The 12,442-nt window shown below is 42.1% G+C and overlaps 2 protein-coding genes across 2 annotated transcripts; one reads left to right on the forward strand and one right to left on the reverse strand.

The window, feature by feature from the left end:
- Nucleotides 1-256: 256 nt before the first annotated feature.
- On the forward strand, nt 257-7,881 carry LOC111227079 (protein HID1-like). The gene is made up of 19 exons (XM_022752466.1): nt 257-400; nt 1,078-1,227; nt 2,292-2,462; nt 2,925-3,041; nt 4,039-4,145; nt 4,288-4,404; nt 4,893-5,100; nt 5,198-5,254; nt 5,344-5,484; nt 5,585-5,675; nt 5,769-5,920; nt 6,026-6,104; nt 6,284-6,448; nt 6,562-6,789; nt 6,926-7,077; nt 7,153-7,239; nt 7,343-7,434; nt 7,545-7,703; nt 7,789-7,881. The coding sequence occupies exons 1-19, from the start codon at nt 335-337 to the stop codon at nt 7,850-7,852; spliced, it is 2,403 nt and encodes an 800-aa protein (XP_022608187.1). The 5' UTR covers nt 257-334; the 3' UTR covers nt 7,853-7,881.
- Nucleotides 7,882-9,321: 1,440 nt separating this feature from the next.
- LOC111227085 (otopetrin-2-like) lies at nt 9,322-11,882 on the reverse strand. Its single transcript, XM_022752473.1, has 7 exons — nt 11,830-11,882; nt 11,128-11,531; nt 10,910-11,046; nt 10,747-10,805; nt 10,534-10,658; nt 9,619-10,430; nt 9,322-9,522 (listed from the first exon to the last, which is right to left on the reverse strand). Exons 1-7 carry the CDS (start codon nt 11,880-11,882, stop codon nt 9,352-9,354), a joined length of 1,761 nt encoding a protein of 586 aa, XP_022608194.1. The 3' UTR covers nt 9,322-9,351.
- Nucleotides 11,883-12,442: the final 560 nt, after the last annotated feature.

Genomic DNA, 12,442 nt, shown 5'->3' on the forward strand with positions numbered 1-12,442 from the left:
CAATGTAACAGGTGCAGCAGCCCACCTACCCATAAAACAATTATGGTTAATTTACAACCTAACAAAGTATGGGACAATTTCCAGCATAAGGACATAAGAAAAACATATTGTTTTGAATAGCAGTTCAAATGCTGGACAAAAAACATCCAACCGTAGTGAAGGGTTGACATCTTCTCAACCCGGAAGTCACACCCTGTCGTGCAGCCCGTCCAGCCAGCCAATAGTGTAAAAAAAAAAAAACGCCTCCGCCAATGACTCAAGCGAAAGACGGAGGTGAGATTATCGGGGATTCTCAGCAGCAGCGGTCCTGTTAGTATTAAGGGAAATAATCACAATGGGCAGCACCGATTCAAAACTGAACTTCAGGAAAGCGGTGATTCAGCTGACAACAAAAACACAGGTATATGCGCTTCCATACTCTTGAATAAAGGATTACATAGAGAGACAGAGCCGATGAGCGCACCGGAGAGCATCACCGAGGAGATGAGATAACGCTTTTCATGTAGCAGGAAGAACATAGTCTCATATTGCTTACAGCCCTTTAAATTAACATATATTTATTTTACATAATCGAAATGTTTATAATGTCGATGTTTAAGATTGCATGCACCGAACTACAAATAGATTGCATTTGTCATAAACTGTTGGATTAAATGACGGTCGATTATGCGATGCAGATTACCACAAACCTTCATCCAGTCTGTGCATGTTTAGTTTTGACGATAAGATAAGTGATGGCGTAGTTGAATCAAAGCTAGTGACGCAGGTCTCGAAATGACCACGTTTGCAGATGCGGCAGGTGGACTGTGCTTGGATCAGTGTGCCAGATAATGCCTCTTCACTGTTGCTGGAACAGAGGTTGTTTACATTGCCATTAGCTAGGCCTCGGATGAGCTGCACAATGCAAGACTAAACAACCATGTATGAATTATGATGAAAAGGGCACAATGATCTTTTAACGCACTACAATGCCATACAAGATCAGTCAGGCCAATTTTTATTTGAAATCTCACTGACATGAAATGCTCCCGTTGACTCAGTTCTAAGGGAAGTAAAATGTAAACATATTTTCTACAGCCAGTTGAAGCCACAGACGATGCCTTCTGGGACCAGTTCTGGGCAGACACCACCACCACGGTCCAGGATGTTTTTGCACTGGTGCCAGCTGCAGAGATAAGAGCTGTTCGAGAGGAGTCCCCCTCAAATTTAGCAACCCTCTGCTATAAGGTAGTGCTCATAGAAAACATCACTGACATCTATGCACAATGTTTCATTTTTGCATGCTTACATTAAAGCTGCCTAGTGGAATAATATTATTTTTGAAACAATGCAGGATTTTGTTGGTTAGAGCCCAGCGCTGGCATTTGTCAGCCAGGCACTGCCTCATGTTCTCAAATGTGGGAATATGTGAGTCAATTCCCCTTCCTTTCCCCTCGCTTCCTGTCTCTTGCTTCCAGCTTCCATTTGAAGCTGCCTATCAGAGACAAAACAGGCATACTGGGTACTTAGAGCCTAATTAAATAAAGAGGAGGAGAGGAGAGCCCTTGAAGCTGGGCTGATTCAAAGGGGTTTGTTAACTATTTTAGACACAGGCTGAAGCGTGCTGTTGATGAAATGTAGATAATGAATCATTTTCAACAGTAAATCTATGTCAAAGGCCCAAAACAGCAGCAAATGGCCCCGTCTCAAAGGCAAAATATTTTCATTGTTAAAAGAAACAAAGTGTAGATATGTAGTGTACTCCCCAGTGTAATTGATATCAAGTATAAACAGACTTTAATGAACAGTTTACAAGGTGCCGCACATAGCTTCATGTTTACTGACCCAAACAAAATGAAGACACTTCAGCATTGTCGACAGTTGCCTTTGTTCAGACGTTGCATCTTTGCTCTCAAAAATCAAATTCATTATGTGTCTAGTTGGTGACATAAATAAGACATTTTATATTATAAGAATATGTTCATTGTGATGGTTTTTCTTCACTGCCCACACGATCAGCTTACAAAGAATCTGATTTTCAAAAACAGCATTACCATAATTTATAATGGAAAAACATGCCAGAAACTACGATGTTTGTTGTCATACTGTGCATGTTGACTGGGTGATGCCTCATTAAACAACTGCAAAGCAGCGCCGATGTTGCTGAAGCAAATTGGATTACTAAGATTGAATTGAAAAAACACTATAGCAAGCTTTATCGGTCTGACGTAAAACAATCGAACAGTTTGTCCGGCTCACTGGAGGTTCCCATTCCATACATACTCCTTCTCATGTGACTCCTGACTCTTCAGGCCGTGGAGAAGCTGGTGCAGGGTGCAGAGTCTGGCTGCCCCACAGAGAGGGAGAAGCAGGTGATCCTGAACTGCACTTGCATCCTGACCCGCATCCTTCCCTACATCTTTGAGGACCAGGACTGGAGAGGATTCTTCTGGTCGACGGTGCCTGGCGCTGGGCGGGCTGGGGTGAGTGGACAAAGAAAAAGGAAAGATTATTTTAAGAATTAAAAACATGTGTAAACATAATCAGGCAGCAACACTGTCGTTTGCACAATCTCCCTTTGAACACAACATGCTTTTGTTTGTTGCTAAAAATATATCTCAGTTACAAAAATACAAAATTGTGAGGCTTCCCAGAGGGTTACTCACTCTAGTTATACAATATAATGAATACATAAAGGTTATAAACCCATCCTTTTCATGAGTATATATCTGTGACTCAGCTGATCATTTCAGGTGGTTCCCTTATTCCAGTTGTAAGGAGGTATATTTACCTTTTTTCCTGTAGAGCAGGAAATGTGATGCTGCAAGGTAAATTCAGCTGCACTGAGTCATTTTACCATTTCCATCATTATTTTTTTCAGTCAATGGTATGGAATAACATTCAACATTTGGATTTAGTCTCATAAATATAACCTTCCTTTCCAGACAGATGAGCTGGATGATGATGACGGAGCTCGACCACTGGCCGAGTCGCTGCTCCTGGCTATCGCTGACCTGCTCTTCTGCCCTGACTTCACTGTGCACAGCCACAAGCGAGGCCCTGTGAGTACCCAGTGTCCTGAAACACTGTGAAGTCCAGTGTCATCAACCTGACATCACACCACCATCCAAAAAAACAAAACTGCTGCTGACACATTGCAATAATAGTGGAACACAAACATTTCATATTTTTTCTCTCCTTACTCTAATTGAATTGTTTTAAAGGTTAGACATATTTTTTTAAGCGCCACTTCCTTCTTCCTGGTCTAAAGTTGCCCAACTAACCTGTCATTCAAGTTTCTCTGAGTAGAAGACAGAAACAGATAATGATGGATGATACACTCAGTGTCACCAGGAAGAATTTCTCACGAGCAAGGAGTTGCATGACTGACTGCAACTCTGCAGATCACAATGAATGCTCTTGAGCGGTGTAAACTTCCCTGGTAAACTGTATTATAGTATGCTCATTATTTCCCTGTCATTCTATATTTACATTTACCATTAAACCACATCATGCAAAAATGGGCTCAGATGTAGCTCTTCACAGAACTTTGTTGAAAGTAACTGTTCTCTAAGACAATGTTCACTGATAGCGCCAAAGCAGGAAGAAGCATAAGTGTAGGAAGGCGAAAATAAAGCTGTGCAGGCTGTTATGGTGAGCAAAGCCTTTGACTTTGGAGATGACTTACCAACATTCTCCATTTAACAATGATCATTTTTCCATAATCCTGATGATTTTGTTGCCCAACCTTAACCTTGCATAAGTGGTAGTTTCTGCACTATGATCATTGTGTGTTCAGATTCTTAAACAAGTCGTTTTAGTTTCCAACACTTAACATTAACACATAGCATAACACTACCTTACAGAGACACATCAAAAGAATGCAGGATTAAACAACCTAATATTTTTAGGTTTAAGAAGATGTTGCAGAAAGTATAGACAACCAGAAATGTCATTGCAATGTCACTGAACATATGTTCTGAGAAATGTTTTTTACAATTTGAAAAAAACAATTACATTTGAATGTTTTTGTTTGTTTTGTTTTTTTTGCCCCACCAGGACTCTGTAGAGAACATGCAGTCTATAGACAGCTGTGAATACATATGGGAGGCAGGGGTGGGCTTTGCACAGTCCCCTCCACTCAACTACATCCATGACCTGAATAGGTGAGTCGGCCGGCTGTGTCCAGCTGTGCTTGGCAAGACATGTATCACGATCAGTGTAATCTTTGCTGTCTCATCTACACGTCGGATTGACTGGGTTTTTGTTTCTCTCCACCTCTGTGTCTTTGTCTCTGACCCTCTTCAGGACCGAGTTGCTGAGATTGTTACTAACCTGCTTCTCTGAGGCCATGTACTTGCCTCCATCATCAGACAACAGTGTCCTCAACCCTTGGGTGACTTTCTTCTGCTCCACTGAAAATAGGTGATATATAAAAACCACGCATGTTTGGACAACACGTGACGACGTGCATTCATCAAATCGTCAGTTGTTTTTTTTTGTTTTTTATCAGACTTTTTACATCGCACAAGAAGTAAAACCTTGATTATACAAGTTCACATTCATGTGAATAAACAGACTACCTGTAAGCAGATTTATCTGACAAAAAGGTCCACTTACTAGGTTTTTCAGAGCTTACAAACACATCTCATGATCTTCATCACAAGTGGAGTTTGCTCAGTTTTCATGGAGATGGTTGTTGCTGAGTTGTCAGTGAGATTTGAATGAAAAATTTGAACTCTCAAGTCTGTCTGTATTTCCACATTATTTTTCTCTTCAGGATTTCACTACATCATTTCTGTGTTGACTAACATAGGACAGTTCATTAGAAATTACAGTACGTTATAATTTAAGAAAGAGACTCACAGATGCACATGATTCACTCAGATTGGTCTTCATGTCTTTGCCCCTAGACATGCTCTGCCTCTGTTCACCTCTCTGCTGAATGTGGTGTGTGCCTACGATCCAGTGGGCTACGGCATCCCTTACAACCACCTGCTCTTCTCTGACTACCGGGAGCAGCTAGTGGAGCAGGCTGTACAGATCCTTATTGTGACGCTGGAGCACGACGGAGGGGTTCCCCACCGCCCTGCCTCCCCATCCAGCATGGAGGAACAAGAGGTACGACACCTAGACCGCAGGAAAAAAAATAATCAATTAATCAACTATATGGCACGTGTTTAATGTCATTGAAATAAATCTCTGTATCTTTGCGCAGTCTACAGGCCCCGAAAACCTGTTTGTGAATTATTTGTCAAGGATTCACAGAGAAGAGGTACTCATATCATCCTTTCTATAAAATACGCAAAGATTTTCCCTGTTAAGATCACTTGTCCAAAGCTTCTTGTGTTCTCCTGCTGGCAGGACTTTGACTTTGTACTGAAGGGCCTGGCTCGTCTGCTGACCAACCCTTTGACTCAGACTTATCTGCCTAACTCCACAAAGAAGATCCAGTTCCACCAAGAGCTGTTGGTTCTCTTCTGGAAGCTGTGCGACTTCAATAAGGTTGGAGAGAACTATAATGAAGAGTTTCTTTGGTCAGATGAGTCATTAAAAGTCTGTGCTGTCTTTATTCAACACAGACCTCTTTGTTTTTCCATGGCAGAAGTTCCTGTTTTTTGTCCTGAAGAGCAGTGATGTGTTGGATATTCTGGTTCCCATACTCTACTACCTGAACGATGCCAGGGCTGACCAGTGTAAGTCTCACCTCAGTGTTATCAGTTCCCTTGCAACTAACAAGCCTCTGCCTTACATGTGAGTTTGTTTTGACGTGTTTTCCTCGGGTGCAGCCCGTGTAGGACTCATGCACATTGGCGTGTTCATTTTGCTGCTGCTGAGCGGGGAGAGAAACTTTGGCGTGCGCTTGAATAAGCCCTACTCCATCCATGTACCGATGGACATCCCGGTGTTCACAGGGACTCATGCTGACCTGCTTATAGTGGTGAGACACCTGCGACATTTCATAGTCTGGACTGGTATTGTTCTTTATTGCTGGCTGATTAAAAAACAGCTCATGTTCACCGCTATCACTCTGTTTGCTTTGTAGGTGTTTCACAAGATTATCACCACAGGCCACCAGCGTCTCCAGCCTCTGTTCGACTGTCTGCTCACCATTGTTGTAAATGGTGAATTGCTTTGGCGCCATCTGTTGGGCAATACGCAGATTTGACTTGCAACATCAAATATTATGAGTTTTGTCATATCATAAGAAATAATTGTCTTTACATGTTTGATTAGTTAGAAAATTACTGTTTTTATTTTATTTTTTTACATGATTATTATGTTTCTTCTGTTTATTCTGCAGTGTCTCCCTACTTGAAGAGCCTGTCCATGGTGGCAGCAAATAAACTACTCCACCTGCTGGAGGCCTTCTCCACCAGCTGGTTTCTGTTCTCTGCAGCCCAGAACCATCACCTTGTATTCTTCCTTCTTGAGGCTTTTAACAATATTATCCAGTACCAGTTTGACGGTGAGAGAAAGCTTGACTGTTATAAACTTCAGAGTATTAGAAAGGGCTTTTTGTTTTGCAGCTTTTGCAGACACATCTGCACGTATAAAATCTGTCCATTCATTCACCTCCAGGAAACTGCAACCTGGTGTACGCCATCATTCGCAAACGTAACGTGTTCCACCAGCTGGCCAACCTGCCCTCCGATCCATCTTCAATTCAAAAGGCTTTGCAAAGGAAGAGGAAGTCACCAGATGTCATTTCCCGCACAAGCTCCCAGGAGACCGTGTCCATGGAGGGCTCTCACCCTGCTGTGCCAGCGGAGCCTGGTACACTGAAGACCAGTCTGGTCGCTATACCAGGTACTAACTCTGTATGCTATTTACTATTTGAGGGTTAAATTGGCTCATTGGTCAACTTACTTTGCTTTTCACATTTTGTTAAATAATTTCTATCTCTCGACTGCGAGTAGTCACTGGTTTTCTGTGTTTCGTGCAGGCATCGATAAACTCACCGAGAAGTCACAGGTGTCAGAGGATGGCACCATGGTGTCCGTCCCAAAGACAGATTCCCCACACACCGTCCACCCAGACCAAAGCGCAGTCGCCGGGACCAGTGATACAGAGTCAAACTCAGGCAGAGATAATGAAGTAAGTGTGCGTGTCTGTGTGCATGCGTTTAAAAGCATATGCACTGTTGGTAAATCTATTTCTTCACTTTATCAGGATGTTTTCTACACTGACGCAGAAATGGAGAGAAGACGTTTGTCAAGTGCGTCCTCGACATCGTTTTGGGCTCCCACGCCAGATTGGGTCAGTAACATCTTTTCCTCTCGTCCTTGCCTTCATTGTTTTTCTACGTGTTGGATATTTAACAGAATGGGTAATTGATGCAGATTTACCCCTTTTGCCCTAGGTCCTCTCCTGGAAGTGTAAGCTACCCTTGCAGACTATCATGCGTCTTCTACAAGTGTTAGTTCCCCAAGTGGAGAAGATCTGCATCGACAAGTATATAAACAATTGTTTCTTTTTTTGGTCAGAACATAAAAAGGTCACATATTGACTGAGATTCTTTTGAAATATTTCCAGAATGTTTTTTTGCTCATGTTTCGCTGCAGGGGTTTGACAGATGAATCAGAGATCCTGAAGTTTCTCCAGCATGGCACATTAGTGGGCCTGCTGCCAGTTCCTCACCCCATCCTCATCAGAAAGTATCAGGCCAATGCAGGCACTGCCATGTGGTTTCGCACTTACATGTGGGGTGTCGTCTATTTGCGGTGAGTCAGGGGAAAGCATGAGCATTATGCAGTCATCTTTTCACACCGACTAAAACTAATCTTATTCTGTTTTTTCATTTTCTAGCAATGTGGACCCTCCTATCTGGTATGACACTGATGTCCGCCTTTTTGAGATTCAGAGGATGTAGACAGGCAGCTTCTTGACTTAAAAAAAAAACAAAAAAAAAAACATGGGACTGCTCACCACCAGGGTTCATCTTCCCCTCAGTATCTGGTTTCCTGGTAAACCTCACTGTGTTTAACTTGCCAACGTAATCATCCGTCTTCGTAATGCTTGCCCCTTACACCACTGACTTGGGTAGAGTCCCTAAGATGAGTGAGGAGATGACGCTCGGGTAAAGAGGACAGATGATAGAATTATCATTATTGCCCGTAACAACTGTGTTTGTACATTTCTTCAGACCTCAAGACCACAGAATGTCTGTCAAAGCACCAAGATGACTGGAGCATTTGCTCTTTTGACAGCGTAGACGTGAGAGAGGAAATGTTTAACTTTTCAGTCAGACCTGTTATAGAAGATATGGTGCTTTCCAACAGAGGCTTTCCAACATATCTCAACTGGCACAATATTGGTGTTTCACGTTGTCGTACTTGCCATGCTTTAAAGTGAACTTGCACTCTTTACGAGTTGTCCGTTATTATGGTTGTAGTTTATGTGATTATGTAACTCTACAGGATTTTGGAGACAATAATACAGATTGTATGTTTTGATGTATATGGCCAGGTTTAAGTTAAGATCTGGCTGGCTTATGCTTACAATGCTTGATGTTGAAAATTGTATTTTCCTTAAATTTTCCTGAAAATATATATTCATAAGCGTCTGTATTAGTCACATTACTGAACTGTGTGCTTTAATGGAGACTAACTGCTGTGCAACTTTCAAGCAATACAAATACTTCAGAGGTGCCATTTACTCAGTGAGCACCCGCCTAGTTCACACAAACACTGTTAAACCTACACATATCCATATTAACTGCCCAACTATTGTGAGGGCTCATCTGTGGAATTTAGCCACAAAAATGCTGTGAAAAGAAAGCTGCACTTTTACACCATGACCACTAGAGTGCTCCACTCACATTTACACTGACAATTAAAAGCCAGTTGACACTTTCTCAAATCTCTTTGCAGGAATACATAGCCTAAATATTGAGGGGGTCTACAAATACATCTATAAATAGTACAACTTCATGATTTTAGACAAGGGGGGGGGGGGGGGGGGACACAACACTGAATACCTTGTTAAAACCTTTGACAAGGGGTCACAAGCATTTTGCTTTGTTTAAAAATATTGGGAACCACTGCTCTAAGGCCACAACTGTTGCTGTTTATAAAGTTCAATACCAGAACATAATCAGATGAACAAACCTTGGACTATGGAGCTCATCAATAACTATACAAGTAAATGGAATCGCCTGTAATATGTTCAGACTGCAGCACATTATTAAACCTTTTATAAATATAAATTTATATGTGGGAATTTAAATGTTGGGGAAGCTAATAACTAGTGCATCATGATTTATTTATTTTTTTAAGTTAAAATTTATTTATATATGAAATTAAACTTAAACATTTATTACATAAAACAGGCTATCACAAAAGTGCTCTCCATACTCAAAAATAGATTCAGCTAAGAGATTAGGTACACCTCAAACAGACTAGCAACTGAGTGCATGCGGTAGAAGATTCCAAAAGGAAGTCCAATATTCACAATAGCGGCCCACATTGTGAATTTGTAGAATTGCATCTCTGTGGGATGATCAAACTGGGGACGAGCACCAAATGCAGGCATGATCCACAGCTGTCAACACAGAATAAGTGAATAAGAAAGACAAAAGGAAAACTGTGTTGCAGTTAGAGTTGCAATATAAGAAAAATAAGCATAAATACAACTTACAATGATGTTAGAAAGCAGCAAAAAAGCACAGACTTCCTTCAGAACTCTTCTCTTCCAACTTGGCTTAACAAAACTTGAAGTTGGGAAGTAGCTAGACTTATTGGTCTCCATCACAATGCTCATCTCTACATGTTCTTGGAAGGCGTGAGCATTGGTGTGCAGAGCTGCTTCCTGCATCACATGGAAGGGCTCCCGATGCAGGCCTTCAATGATGAAGTAGTTCTGAAGGCCGAGCTGAAGCACCGTCAGCACAGCCCAGGCCAGGTTGAGGGCGTTCAGGTAGCCTCTGGCTCCCGTCGCCACCTCAGCCACAATAGTGAAATAGCTGATGATGAACTGTCCCATCGAGGCTCCAACCAGGAGCCCCATATCCAAACTTCGAGTGGGGTTTTTCTCCGATACGTGCTCCCTGCGATCCAGCCTGTAGAAAATGCAGCCGATCATAGCGGAGAGGGACATCAGGCTCACTATCACTATATTCATGATAAAATGAATCAGCAAGGCCATGTTTCTCTTCTTCTCCTCCTCCTCCTCTTCTAGTATATACACCTCATACACTATAAATGTAACAAGTCCTGTCACCACCAGAAGTATTCCCATTAAGGGTCCTAAACACACATCCTTTGGACGGAACTCAACGTTGTGGTGACTGTGATCCTCCACAAGTCGACCCACATTTTTCCACATGATGTAGGCCATGGCAGAAGCAAAGAGGCTGTATTCTATGTTGAAGGGGTACAGGTAGTAGTAGGCCTCTTTGAAGGTGTCACACACTGAGTGGCTGCATTTACACTTCTTATCACCAAAGCTAGCTGAAATGGAAAGACCAATTGAGTTTTTTTTCCCCCTTAACAGTGACCATGAATGAATCTGATTAGAAGTGATAAAAAAATAAATAAATAAAAAATAAGATACCTCTGTACATCTTGTGTGAGACAGTGAAATTTAAATCAGGGATCTCAGTTTGGTGAATTGATTCTTCAGTCACTGCTGCCATCCACACCACCAAGTTAGTTGAAAGTGTAAGGGTAAGCCCACACCTGAAAAAAGAGTGAAACAATGAGCATGTCCTGCAAGATTAAAAGCAAATGAGTAAAGAATTGACTGTAATAAATAAAGACAATTTACCGTGTGAAATTTGTGTGCAGCTGCACACAATCCTTTGCATGAATCCACAGGAAGTATGTCTAAAACAGACAGGGTCATTGAGTTTTCCATACTCATCCAAAATGAAAATACGACTGCATGCTCATGAAAATACATAAGCATAATGTTCCTAAAATGCTACAACCTGGACAACCAAAAATACAGCTTGCACCACAGGGAAAGCAACTTTAACAGCTGAGTCGCAGTGAAGGTAGCCCACATAGTTGGCAATCTTGAAGATGTCCATTAGCAGACTGAGCAGGCCAAACAGCACAAGTCCAACTGTAATATAAAATATAATCAAAGTGATCAAGTCTTGAAAGAACATTCTTCAAAGAACAGAGGCCCCAAGAGAGTTCTCACCTCTGAGCCACACAGGCCCTGCATGACTGTCTTTGAACAAGACTGCTTGATCCTTTCGAGAGGTGACGACTGTGTAAAACAGCATCCACAACATTGTGAGGAGGATGAGAATGATGAGGAAGATTTGCTGGTGCACGGCAGTAATGGCCACGCTGTTGGAGGCACTGGCGCTGACCAGAGCACAGCCCAGGATCAGGATGTTGATGCAGATTATGCCAGACAGGAGCCATCCACCACCATGGTGGGCCCTCTCTATCACCACTGCCACATGGTGGACAGCACCCTCTCTCACAGCCTCCAAACTGGGAGGACGGGAAGGACTGGGAAAATGTTGGATGTTTTCCAGTTGTGCTGCTGTTTCTATGTTGGATGGATGGGCCTCCACAACATCATTTGGTGTTTTTCTACAAAAGGTCATCCTTGCAGTAAAACAGCAATTATCCCAAACATGCTCAGGTTACCAGCTGAGAAATACAAGATATTTTTTATAAGCCCACAAAAGGAATAACAGATCAAAGTAAGTGCTATAAAAATTCACAAGGGTACCATAGAAAATGTATTTTTGATATAATTTGTCTTTTCTTTTACAGGGTTAATGCACTTTAAAGTTCACTCTATTCCTTCAAAATAAGAGGCTTATTGGGCAGCTAGACATAATTTGAGAGTCATAGATAGTTGCTCTACACTGTTGCCTAAATTTACCTAGAGAAAAGTTTGTTGCAGGTCCGGAACATCTGCTGAGCTACAGTTTTCATGATGTCCTGTCGACCAGATGAAGATTGTTGTCTACGATAACGTCAAAGGCAGGTCTTGGGAGTCTTTGACGCGTTAAAATTCATCAATGGGGGTCAAAGGGGAGACAAGGGACACTGGTGGAGAACAGAAAATCTCGTAAGTAGCGTTCCTCTTCCTGCAGGCCACATTGTACAAGAAGATAGCGCATCGAACAAGGTGTAATAAACGAAGAGCAACAGGTGTAGCGAGTTTCGGCTAATCAGTTCCCCTTATTTGTCACCCCGCCCCCACAGCATCTCCTCCAGCATAGTTCCGATCATCACTTCCGTATCCATTCCCGTTTGGCCACGTACTGTATTGTTATTCTATGTAAGCAGCATACTTATCTCTAATAGCATGCAACTTTGCCACAGGTGACAGACTGCCTCAGAGGAAATTCAGGTTTTTATGCATAATCCTAGCTCCTGGTCCAAGAAGTAGGATTAGACTATTGAGTGATGTCTCTGCTGAGTGAGAACCTGGTCCTGGTGACTGGAAGACATTTGAAAAGCCAATAAAAAACATACAAATAAGGCAAAAC

The sequence above is a fragment of the Seriola dumerili genome, unplaced genomic scaffold (assembly GCF_002260705.1).
Source record: "Seriola dumerili isolate Sdu_G_001 unplaced genomic scaffold, Sdu_1.0 BDQW01000169.1, whole genome shotgun sequence".
NCBI classification, from domain to species: Eukaryota; Metazoa; Chordata; class Actinopteri; order Carangiformes; family Carangidae; genus Seriola; species Seriola dumerili.

Coding starts and splice junctions, on each gene's coding strand:
- LOC111227079 (XM_022752466.1), top strand. CDS start 335: ATGGGCAGCACCGATTCAAAACTGAACTTCAGGAAAGCGGTGATTCAG. Junction 5,676..5,768: donor CGATGCCAGGGCTGACCAGT/GTAAGTCTCACC, acceptor CCTCGGGTGCAG/CCCGTGTAGGACTCATGCAC. Junction 7,704..7,788: donor TGGGGTGTCGTCTATTTGCG/GTGAGTCAGGGG, acceptor TTCATTTTCTAG/CAATGTGGACCCTCCTATCT.
- LOC111227085 (XM_022752473.1), bottom strand. CDS start 11,882: ATGAAAACTGTAGCTCAGCAGATGTTCCGGACCTGCAACAAACTTTTC. Junction 11,047..11,127: donor AGGGCCTGTGTGGCTCAGAG/GTGAGAACTCTC, acceptor TTTATATTACAG/TTGGACTTGTGCTGTTTGGC. Junction 9,523..9,618: donor TGCTGCTTTCTAACATCATT/GTAAGTTGTATT, acceptor CTGTGTTGACAG/CTGTGGATCATGCCTGCATT.